General features: G+C 37.9%; 1 protein-coding gene across 1 annotated transcript in view; it reads right to left on the bottom strand.

The window, feature by feature from the left end:
- Window positions 1–12819, bottom strand: part of mast2 (microtubule associated serine/threonine kinase 2) — a 306466-nt gene that overhangs the window by 255975 nt on the left and 37672 nt on the right. Inside the window, 1 exon segment of the mRNA XM_052013169.1 lies at window positions 8470–8600. Within this exon segment, the coding sequence (XP_051869129.1) occupies window positions 8470–8600 (131 nt within the window).

Raw genomic sequence — 12819 nt, 5'->3', positions numbered from 1 at the left:
GCAACTGATGTCTTTGGAATTCATGGCAGTATTACATTTATATTATATCTGCAGTATTATATTTCCTTCACCGGAGGAAGCTGACTCTAAAGCATACAACTGTGAGTTCCCTTTTATTAAAGCCACATGACATGTTGACATTTCATCAATACTCTCTTGCTAATCGTGTTTCAGTTTACAAGGAGGAAGGACAACTTGAGCCAAAATTCTGGCTGAAAAGTTGAAGGAAAAAAATATATCTCATGTTAACTATTTGAAGGCTCAATATCATCTCTGCATAAATTCAAAATAAATACCTATTTTATAATACATATTTGAATACATATAAATAAATGAATAAATAGATAATTTGAGTTCCATTGGAAATAGATTTTTCTATGTTACCAGTTCATAATTTATTAATTTTACCAACTTTATTTTTTCAACACCAATATCACAATCTTTGAAGGACTAACTCTTCACAGAGTATAGTTCCAAAGATACTCTCACCCAAGTCATCATTTTTTATCTTCAGCATTATCCGTGTGTACTAGCAGGTTATTTTAACACAAAAAGCACTGTGGCAAAACAAGGTCCTGCCATCAGCTCTATGTGAACTTTCTAGCAGGAGGTCCCTGAATAACTACTAAAGACATGAAACCAAGCTGATAAATTTTTCTTGCCCAAGGGCTTCTGTGTATCCAATTGTAATACCAGCTGTCATTTTTATTCTTGCTAGTGAATATCAAGCAAGCTTGAACTCTACAATGTACCAATAATTAGTCATTACTCTTCATAAACTGCAGGAAAATGTCAAGCAAAAGAAAGCTGTCACTAGTTTAATGTTAGTAACAAAACCATTATTCATACAATTTATTGCATTGTGAACGTAGACATGTTTTGTTACTATTCAGAATGGAATACCAATTATGTTTTGATAAATCTGCCACATAAAGCTGAGAACAGTTACTGCTGCAATTTTCCAGTTAGTTGTAACTGATGTGTGTGGCTACAAAGTGGTAGCAAAGAGGCAACTTCAACATGTTCACAAATAATGCCAGCCATTTTGCTCTTCCACATCTCCTGGTGGCTTGCTAGAGAACAGCAGAAATCTTGTGGCTGATTGCCACTATTTAACAAATAGCATGCAACGCAAAAGGTTGAGAGATTAGCAATTATTTCTTTCTCATTTTCACATTAGTCTGAACAGTTACCCAATATGTTAAAATGTAACATATATCTGCTGTATGTGCATTGACTGTAAACAGCCAGATCCATACATCATCAACTTCAGCACACAAACTTCACCAAAATATAACAAGTATCTGGAAAAGCAAAAACTACTGCTTGATACATTTAATTATTAAAATTGATTTTAAAATACGAAAATATTGTTTTAAAATAGGTCACTAAAAATTATATATTCAGAATATTTTGTACCAATAAGAAATTTGAATATTAAGTCATTTAATTATCATATATTATTGTACCATTTTGAATAATTAATCCTTGCCCTTCTAATTCTTTTGTAATTTGTAAGTATAATGCCCACACTTCACACTCCCATCTATCAAGTAAAGTTTGCTATTCATACAAATTCAAAGATGAAGTGTAAACAGTAATAGGTGAATAATCTAACCATTCCATTTTAATACATAAAAAATGTAGATGAAAGCAGACAATTTGCCTTGAGAACACAAACCGAGAGTATACAATTCAAAAGTAACAATTCTCAGGCATGACTGGAGATTAGAAGCATTTTCCTTTCCCCATGTGGAAAATTCAGTACTCATCGAGTCCATTAACACATCAAGAAGGAAGCTGAAGAGATACACATTTGGGAACTGCAAGCTTGCTTGAGAATTCTATAAGTGCATAAACAGTCGGGGAAGATGCAATACACTAAGTTCTTGTTAGTAGCAAGGGATGTGGGCATGGACTTCCCATAGATGACAAAAAACAAATACCTCTACAACCAGTGGCAGTGACCCAAGGCTGCAATTGACATACAGCAGTCAACCCCTCAGTGGATATAACAATTTCTATGCAAGTTTCAGCTTGTCCATTTCAACATTCTCAAAAGAAGCAGAATCATACAAACACTCTGGATCCTGGCTCAGACTGAAAGGCATCCACATTCCTGTTCCCAGCCCTGGCTGCAGCTGCACATGCAGGCCACACTCCAGACCCCAACTCCAGCCCCAAACATGTATGTTTCTGACCTCCTAGTGTCCCTGTCCCTGGCCACACATGGTCAATTGACACTTCACTACTTGTCAGCACAAGATACTGAATGCAATCCATCTCTCCTCAAACAGGCTTCACCGGACTCCACAGAGAGGGCTTCAGAAGAATGCATTTTCTTTACCAACACACCTAGCAATACACAGCCAAACTTAAATTACACAGATCCGTGGATAGCAAGTCAATGGCTAATGAGGATTTAGTGTACTCCACAAGACAATGAGTTCTTGTCAGGCAGATTCTGGTAATAAAACCCAAAGAAGGCCTCATACCTTCAGAAGTCATCATTATGACCATGCCTTGCAACTTCATCCTCTTAGTCTCTCTCCCCTATCCCCCATTCACCTTTGCAGGATGACTCTGAGAAAACAGTCACCAGGTAGATACTGCCACTACTCTATTAGTAAAGGTAGAGAGGGTCCTTGGTCCATTATCTTTTGCTATTCCTTTTCCCTGACGTGGGAATTCTATCTTGTATCTCCCAAAATGACACATTCCCAACTAGTACCTTAACAAGGTTAGTACTCCTTTCTCCTCCCCTTTTTTTTAAACTATCTTTCCCACAATTTCTTATATTTGTTCGAACCTTATGTGGGATAACAGATACACTTAGCAACTTACTTAACAGTTTCTTGACTTTATCAACCAAAAATTTGGCAAGTGACCCCTTAGATCCTCAATCAAGATCTCCATTGGTCATGATACAGTAAAACTCCAATAATCTGCTATCTGACTATTCAGAAGTCAGAATGTTTTCACATCTGGCTCTCCAAGTGATGTTTGTTCTGCTTCCTTTCTACTTGCTGGGACTCACAGTTCCCCCACTCCCTTTCCATTTATCTGGATCAGTGCAAGTTTATTATAATACTATGCAACATCTAAAAAGAGTGAAATAAAAGTGCAGTGGGGTGTTAATAGAAATAACATCCAATCATTCAGAAAATCTGTCAGTCCAGTACCAAAATCCTGGATTATTGTTTCACTATATATGGAAATTTATTCCAAATAGGCCATCAATTAGCAAAGTAGATTTCTTGCTGTTTAATCCTACAATTGTTCACACATTGTCTGGTTTACCCAAAGGACTAGTAGATCTTTATGCTTAGCCTTAAAAATGCCTTGTGCCAAGGGACAGTTCTATTTTCTGATTTACCCTAGGAAACAACACTTCACCACCCGAACACTTAATCCCCAGACTCATTCTTTTCTTTCAATGCAGCTTACTTACTTCTGCTTCTTTAATGTTGTCCTCCCTTCATACATAATGGGTGGTAAAGTAAATATACTCACCCATCTTCTGATGTCACCATTTAATCAGGTACCCAAAACCAAAGATGCTACCACCTCTGGCAGCACCTTTGGTTTTGGGTACCTGCACTACACACAAGTCCATGTTATCAAGCATTTTTCTGAACTCATGCAAGAGAAAACTCTTGGTGTACTGAGGACACACAAGAGACTGCATATGTTGGATGCTGGAGCAAAAAACAAACTGCTGGCAGAACTCAGCATGTCGAGCAGCATCTGTAGGGGCAAAGGGATAGTTGATGTTTTAGGTCAAGATCCTGCACTTGGCCTGATGCAGCGTCTTCACCCAGAACTTCGACGATTTCTTTGTCACCTCGGATGCTGCTTGACATGCTGAGTTCTGCCAGCAGTTTGTTTTTAGCTCTTGGTTTAACTGAAGTCTCTCAGTTTGATACAGACGTTCCGTTTTTTCATAACATGAGTTTCTTCAGTGAAATCTAAAATACATATCAACATATGGAGAAAATAATTCACACTTCAAGCTATGAATGACACTTGTCCAGGACTCAATGATAGATGTGCTGAAAGTAGAGTTCATATATGCAAGTTTGACCACATTCTATTAAGTGTCAATATCAGAAGCACTGCTTTCCGTCACTGTTTTCTCATCCTTGCACTGCAAGACTGCTGCCACTTGCAGAAAACTGTATTTTAAGATTAGCTCTGCTTTGACAATCAGTTGAAAATGTTTTTAATATCTTTTAAAGAAATTATATGCTTTCCCAATCATGAGAAATTTCAATTTGTCTGAACCCGTTTGGTTAGCACAAAACAAAAACAACCTCTTTTGCCACAGCTTACTTCTCTCTTTTGTGCAGGTTTATCATGCAAGTCTGGTCTTGCTTGTGGAAATGCAGTCAGGCAAACACTCAATTACCAAGCCTGGCAACACTTCCTCAGTACATGCATCAGCAATCAGCTTATCATGCTGCAGCTCTGTGTAAACATGATGGTCTCTCAGTTCACAGTTAAATCCACTTGATGCTTCAAAGCATTCCACGCTTATTTGACAAACTTATTAGCATTTAGAAAGTGGGATTCTTTGAGTTCTTGTCATTAAATCACCCAAGACCTATTTTAAGATTGACAATCTTGTATTCAAGTTTCAAATTGCTATCCCTCATCATGTCTTTACCAGTCCTAAAACAGCAGCTTCTGTTGGAAATGCCAGAAAGCAGTCAGAAATATCATTCCAATAGTAATTTTTAAATTCTCAATTGGTTCAGGCCATTCAAAATGTCCTCTAGAATACAAAATGACAAATCATTGCAATACCAATACCAATTTTTTTTCCTCATTAAGGAGCTATTTGGTAAACTGGCTTCTAATGTTAGCGTAGCGGTAAGCGCAACGCTATTACAGCACCAGCGATCGGGGTTCGATTCCCGCCACTGTCTGTAAGGAGTTTGTATGTTCTCCCGTGTCTGCGTGGGTTTCCTCCGGGTGCTCCGGTTTCCTCCCACATTGGAAAAAGACGTACGGGTAGGTTAATTTGGGTTTAAAATGCACGGCCCGGACTCGTTGGGCCGGAAGGGCTTGTTACCACACTGTAAATAAAATTTTAAAAAAACTCTCACAACCAACAGATAGAAATGCAGGTCAAAACTACCTTTAGCATCAGGACATCTATCTGCTGGAGTTTATAAGAATGAAAGGTAACTTAATTGAAACAAAGGATCCTGAAAGTCTTGACAGACTGAAGAGGATGTTTCTGCTTGTGCAGGGAATCTAGAGCCAAATGTCACTGTTTTAAACAAAAATAAGAGGTTGCCCATTTAAGACAGAAGTAAGGTGATTTTTTCCCCCTCTTAGAGGGTTACAAATTGCCCAAATGTCTTTTGACTGGAAACTAGTACACAAGGGATTGGATGAGACAGTCAAATGAACATTTAGTGAACAACCATACAATTCAAAGTACATAATTGGTATTACAAAAATCTTAAAACTGCAAATCACATCAACCAAGGCTGATTATGACCCCTGAAGCAAATAGAATTTTGAATAAGATAAGCTAAGTCTGATGATCAATGTTTAACCATTTCCAAGAGGAAAACTGAGCTGTATTACTCAAATAATTTGAAATACAACTTTGTAAAGTTGAAAATTTAACAGAAACCATTTCACTCAAACATTTCACAGTGAAACTCCAATCACTTTGAGGACGACATACTTCCACAAGGAAACTCCTCCCAAAATATCCACAGTAACACAATAGAATACCAGAAAGATGTTAATCATTTTTGATAAAATATCAAACACCCAATTTTGCAACAAAATCAGACTTAATTCATGACGAAAGGTTTAATGCTCCCATCTTAATACAAATTGGAACATCTAATGCTGCTCTATCTGGTCACTTCAAGAATGTCTATAGTGATTAAAAAAATAACAAAAGTCATTTAGAGATCAAATAACATTTTCATTCCAAATAATAAAAAGATGTTTTGGAACAACTTTGAGTATTAAACAGTAAAAATAACAATTCCAACAACTTGAAAAGGTAACCTATATTCTTCCAATAGTCAGCTTCTCATTATTTTTCAGCACAACTTTTTTATAACCACAAGGTGGCAGTTTTATTTCATATTTCAACACGGTATTACAAAAATTAAATAAAGAACAGGATGGATATGGAAATAAAGTTTCCTCTTGTGGGAAAAATCTTAAACTAAAAATAAGTAGCCAATTATTCAACCTAGAGATGAATTGAAATTTTTTAATCAAAGGTCAAAAGTTCTCTTCGTCAAACAACAGTAGAAGCAGAGTCTATGAATATTTTTTAAATTGAGATAGATACTTGATATTGCAGGAAGATGAGAATGGAAAATTTAGGTACCAATCTCATCTGCACTACATTAAATGGCACAGCAGGCTTGAAGGGCTGAGTGGCCTACTCTTGATCCTAATTCACATGCTAGAAGGAACCACATATAATTGTTGGGGAGCTCTTCTTAAAGCAGACAAAGAGAATTCATCACGTTTCAAGCAAATGTCCACGGCAGGTCTATTTTCCATGGCAGCAAACATAAGCTGATCTTAAGACATGAGAGAAATATACCTAATATGCCATGACCTTTCAATTCAGTGTTAATGTCACCACACTCCCTTTGGTTTTGGGTCTTCCTGTATGGCAGAGAGCCGATGCAACAAAATGAAACAATTGCCAAGAATATCAACTGTATCAAGTCAGACATCTTGATTCATAGTGCTTTAACCCAGGGTAGTTTTACACTTAACTCACCATTATGAAATAACCTGCCAATTTGAAGCAAAGTCCCAGCAAAAGTTACGTGCAACTTTTTAGCAAGTGCAAACATTAAAATCTTGCAAGTGTGCAACTATTCTTAAATCCATCCACATTATAAATGGAGTCAGTGAATTACTGCATCAAAGTAATTGTGCAATTTCAATTTTTTTATATAAATAATGGACCCTGGTCAGATCAGTTACTTACCTAAGCAGTAGCAAATAGCAAGGCAGTGAGGATAGGCAGCAATACGTCCGGCACGATTATTCTCAACACCGGTGCCCCACAAGGCTGCGTCCTCAGCCCTCTACTCTAGTCCCTATACCCTCATGACTCTGTGGCCAGATTCTGCTCTAACTCCATCTACAAGTTTGCAGATGATACCACTGTTGTAGGCTGTATCTCAAACAGCAATGAGTCGGAGTACAGGAAGGAGATAGGGAGCTTAGTGGAATGGTGTCATGACAACAACCTTTCCCTCAAATCAAACAAAATGAAAGAACAGGTCATTGACTTCAGGAAAGGGGGCGGTGGACATGCACCTCTCTACATCAATGGTGCTGAGGTCGAGAGCTTCAAGTTCCTAGGAGTGAACTTCACCAACAGCCTGTCTTGACCAAATCACGTAGATGCCACGGCCAAGAAAGCTCACCAGCACCTCTACTTCCTCAGGAGGCTAAAGAAATTCGGTTTGTCCCCTTTGACTTTCACCAACTTTTATAGATGCACCATAGAAAGCATCCTATCTGGATGTATCACGGCTTGGTACGGCAACTGCTCTGCCCAGGACTGCAAGAAACTGCAGAGTCGTGGATACAGCCCAGCACATCACGGACACCAGCCTCCCCTCCTTGGACTCTGTCTTTACCTCTCGCTGTCTTGGTAAAGCAGCCAGCATAATCAAAGACCCCACCCACCTAGGTCATTCTCTCTTCTCTCCTCTTCCATCGGGTAGAAGATACAGGAGCCTGAAGGCACATACCTCCAGACTTAAGGACAGCTTCTACCCCACTGTGATAAGACTATTGAATGGTTCCCTTATGCGATAAGATGGAATCTGACCTCAAGATCTACCTTGTTGTGACCTTGCACCTTATCGCACTGCATTTTCTCTGTAGCTGTGACACTTTACTCTGTACTGTTATTGTTTTTACCTGTACTACATCAATGCACTCTGTACTAACCCAATGTAACTGCGCTGTGTAATGAATTGATCTGTACGATCGGTATGCAAGACAAGTTTTTCACTGTACCTCAGTACAAGTGACAATAATAAACCAATACCAATACAGTTGCTTAGGAAGGTAAGGAAATTGTGTTCATGGACCAAATAGCTTTTTCTTTCTGTTTTGAGGTCCATTTGCTTTCTTGTTTTGTTCATTCAGGTGTGGCATTCATTTTCCTCAGTTCATCGCCTTTAAATACTTCTCTCTAAAAGAGTTTTGCACATGTTCTTGATGTTGGACAACAAAGTCGAATCATACAAGAGAAAGTTTCATATTCTTCTTAAATCTGTTTAAATTTTTCTGTTGACTAGAATTTTTTTTTAATACCAGTGGCTGGAGATAAGGCTGAAACTAAAGTAGATGTGTTTTTAATTTTTAAGAAAAAAATTTGAAAAATACATAAGATGTACAACCCAGCACAGAAGTTATTTTTCAATGATGCTCTCAAAGGCAGAGTGGACTTACCATGCCAGCAGTTAGAGAAGGAGCTGACTGCCCCAGTGCCTGATTCCGCATTCGCACCAAATTGGAGGATTCTGCAGACACTCGACATGTTGATGGCCCATACCCACTGGAAAGTGGGACCAAATGTTTACCTGGTTTAAAAAACATAAAACTTAATGCAAAAGAGCAACAAACCTAAGGAGATGAATACATCTGATTTGATACGCAGTCCTTTGCAAGGTTTGTCATTGCTCAAAATAGACAAAAAATGTCTCTACTTATAAACCTTGTCACGAAATGACTTGCACTTTCTTGTTTGGCCTCTACTTCTCTGCCAATTCAAATTTTCTTCCTACTGCTTCAACGACTAAACTCCAGATAATTGTGGCCAGTGTCTACATTTTCCAATTCATTTCTTTGCCTCATACACATTATTGGTTTCTTTGTTTCCCAATGAACGCACCTCATCCACGCCACCAGGTTCAAGAACAGCTACTTCCCTTCAACCATTCAGTTCTTGAACAAACCTGCAAAACCCTTATCACTAGAGTTTAGCAACACTGTGACCGCTTTGCACTAAAATGGACTTTGTTTTTTTTGTTCTGATTGTTTTCTTGTAAAAATTGTGCATAATTTGTTTAATTTATGTTTTTCTTGTGAATGTTGCTTATATGATGCTATGTGCCTGTGATGCTGCTGCAAGTAAGCTTTTTATTGCATCTGTGCATACATGTACTTGTAAATATGGCAATAAACTTAACCTTGACTTTACTCAGCAACTTGTAACTACTTGTTTTAAAAAAAGAGGCATTTGGTATAAACTAGCTGCACAGAAAATTGCATCAGAAATATATAGCAGATGTTTTGAAAGCTGTTATTTCATGTAGAAGAGAAGCGGGAGGTAGCAAGGAAGTACATAAATGAGACATGCCCAGCAGTGGAAAGGAGAATACAAGATAAAAATTGCAAGCTGAAAGAATGTTGTCACACTGGTTGATCATCCTTTCCACTGTTTCTTTGTTACCAACATCAAATCATTTTCTTTCAATTCAACCTAATCTCAGCTTCCTGTGACTGGAAAGAATGAAACACTTGGTAGCTAATCTGCACTTTGGAGCTGGAATCTTTCCCATTAATTTTTAAGAAAAAGAAACAAAATCTTGAGATAGAGGGCTTAATTAAGAGAGATTACCTGAAATGCTCTGAAAATTCAAATCAATTTCTGGTACTGAAAGGATTAATTGTTTTGAAACAATGCTAAACAGAGGATTTCCAAACAGATACTGGTACATATTCTATGTATGCACAAAATCCAATAATATTGGTTAAATTATGTAAAACCTGATTAATAGTATGTGTTGATTTGAGTCATCAGTTGATTTGCAATGGATAACAAACAAGGTTTTTCATTACGTATGAATTCAGGCACATCCAGATGCAACTTACCCAAATTCAATAATAACAAACTTATTACAGACTACTGGGAAACCAAGCTTGTCTCATCGTGGACATATTGCAGAATAATAATAGCCATTTATATTAAGAGCCCCAATGTACATAATGGAAAGGCCACATCCTAAATTTTTGTTTAAGTGTAGTTCACCTTTCATCAAATCTTAATGTTAATTAATTATCACAATAATATGGATAGCAGGGATCAGACTCAAGAAAATTCACACAAAGTAACCATAACACACAGGTTCTGTTTTTGCACATAAGAAAATAAAAAGTGATTCATGAAGTACTTGCACACATGAAACAGCTATCCCAAGATATAGAAACGTACACAAATCAGAGCCAAGAGTAAACATCTTCTGGGAAATGCAAGTTCCTGAAAGTTTGTGACAGGATGATGTGGAAAGGATGTTGCCTCTGTGGGGAATCAAGAACTTGGGGTCAGAGTTTAAGAATAAAAGGGTCACCCATTCAAAACAAAGGTGAGTCATTTTTTTCTCTTCAGAGGGTCCAGAGACCTTTTAAATCTTTAAGGCAGAGTAGATAGATATTTGATAAGCAAGAGCTTTAAAAGGTTACTGACGACTGACAAGAATGTGGAGTTAACATTACAATCAGATCAGACACGATCATACTGAATGGCAGAGTAGGTTTGAGGAGCTCTGTGGCTAATTCCTGTTTCTAATTTGTATGTTCATGTAAGACAAGCATACTCCAGAAAATATTCAATGATAAGAGTCCGTGTATAGACCACTGTGACATTATTGCTACAATCCAAAGAGAAAACTGGACTTCAACTTTTCAGTTGTATCGTTTAATTACACCAAGTATAAATAGTTACAAATTCCATTTTGAACTAAAAGGCTCAGTTATGATTTGCAGAGCAATTAGAGGCACCTCTGCCTCAGACTAGATTTGGAAGGAAATAAACAGTTTGACTAGTAAGAGTCTAAATTAATGTAAGAACTGCTGCATTCTGAGCATTGTAAAATACCAAACTTTTATTGAGATCTAAATCACACCAAGGGAAAAAACATGTAATAAAGCATACTTTGATTCCTGGAGAAAAAGTAAAGGATATACAGACAAACTTATCCCAAGTTCCACAAAAGCAGTCTTCCACTAACAGGAGTAACCTCTGAATGAATTTCATGAAAAGCTTACAGCATCATGTTCTTGGCAAGGCAACCTGTTATTGAAGCATGGAAAGAAACCAGCTCTCTGAGGCATCTCTGAGTGACCACCAAAACAGAAAATATATCTACAAATTGAACATATACTCTCAAAACAAACTGGAAATGTGGCAAGCCCGCCATCTTTAAAAAAGTCACACAAATACACAACTACTTCATACTGAAGTAATTTCCATTCCATTCTTGCCCCCAATATTAGCCTGAAAGAGAAATAAATCGTTATTTTTGGTAGAAAGAGATAACCACTGAAATCAAAAAGAAGATTTAAAAAATTTAAAAGAAGCCAGACAAATGATTTTGTTTTTCAGTTCAAAGTAGAAAACAGCATCCCCAAGGCAAGATGGAAAGTGATCTGTCATGCATATTTTTCCGAGGATCAAGCAGAGTACAGAGTTCCAAAAATTGGCTGACAACAAGTAGAATCTGATGCTCCCAGCTAGATAACAATGGCACTTAAGGCATGGTGGAGGCAGTTTCCTTCCTTTTTACCTGTAAATCAAGCAGCACTTAGATTTAAAGAAAAAAATTAACAGGGATAGTTCTCATTCATTGCAAATGATCTGAAATTACAGAAAGCTGGAACAATTACAATATGGTACTCCTAAAACCAAAAAATTGGTTTGGAACACTGGACACAAAAAAATCTTATCCTTCTATATTTAAATTGTTGACAAGTTTTTGTGATTAATAACGTGGATAAAAAAATTATTTTCATTCCAGTGGGAGTTGGCCAAGACAGGAAGGGGTGCATAAGAGGGCCAGTAGACTTTACTGCATTTCCCTTAATGCAAGGAGCTTCATAGGCAAGACAGATGAGCTGAGATCATGAATCAGCACATGGGATTATGATACAATCACAATCACAGAAATGTGATTAAGGGAAGGGTGGGATTGGCAGCTCAGTGTTCCAAGGTATAGAAGTTTCAGGCATGACAGAGGGTTGTACAAAAGAGGAGGGGATGTTGGACTGCTGATCAGCATATTACGGAATAGTCAGGGAGGATATCCTGAGCCAGTGAGACTACATAGGTAGAAGTTAGGAATAAGAAAAGGGCAGTCAATTACATGGGGTTATACTATAGGACTCCCATAGGAATTAGAAGAATAGATATGCAAGTAGAAGGGTGTTAAAACAATAGGTGGCAGTAGTAGGGGATTTTAACTTACTCAGTATTGGTTGGGATTGCCTCAGTGCAAGGGGCTTAGATCAGGAGGAGTTGGTAAAATGCATTCAAGAGGGTTTTCTGAAGCAATACGTGGACAGTCCTTCAAGGTAGGGGGCTGCACTTAACCTTATCTTAAGGACAGGCAAGTGACTTAAGTGTCTGTGGGGGAACCTTTGGCAACAGTGACCATTGTTTGGCAAGCTTCAAGGTAACCATGGAAAAAGATACCCCATGAAAGTTAGTCCTCGAGTTAGGGTCTGATCTGGGAGGAGGTGGATTTCAATAGTGTTAGACAGGACCAGGGAAAGATAGATTGGGAGCAACTGTTGGGGGGGGGGGGGGGGGTGGTGAAGGAGACAGCACTTGACAAATGGGAGGCATTTAAAAGCGACATAGCAAGAGTTCAGAGTCACCATGCCACTCTAAGAGCAAGAGGCAAAGATGGTATACTTAGGGATCCTGGTTAACCAAGGATATTGAAGGTTTGATCAGGGAAAAGAAGGAAGCATATGTCAGGTACAGGAAATTGTTATCCAACAAGTCACTTGAGTTTTATA

This window comes from Pristis pectinata, chromosome 3, assembly GCF_009764475.1.
Source record: "Pristis pectinata isolate sPriPec2 chromosome 3, sPriPec2.1.pri, whole genome shotgun sequence".
NCBI lineage: Eukaryota > Metazoa > Chordata > Chondrichthyes > Rhinopristiformes > Pristidae > Pristis > Pristis pectinata.
The sequence above is the reverse complement of the archived record's forward strand: the minus strand, read 5'-3'. Positions and strand labels throughout refer to the sequence as shown.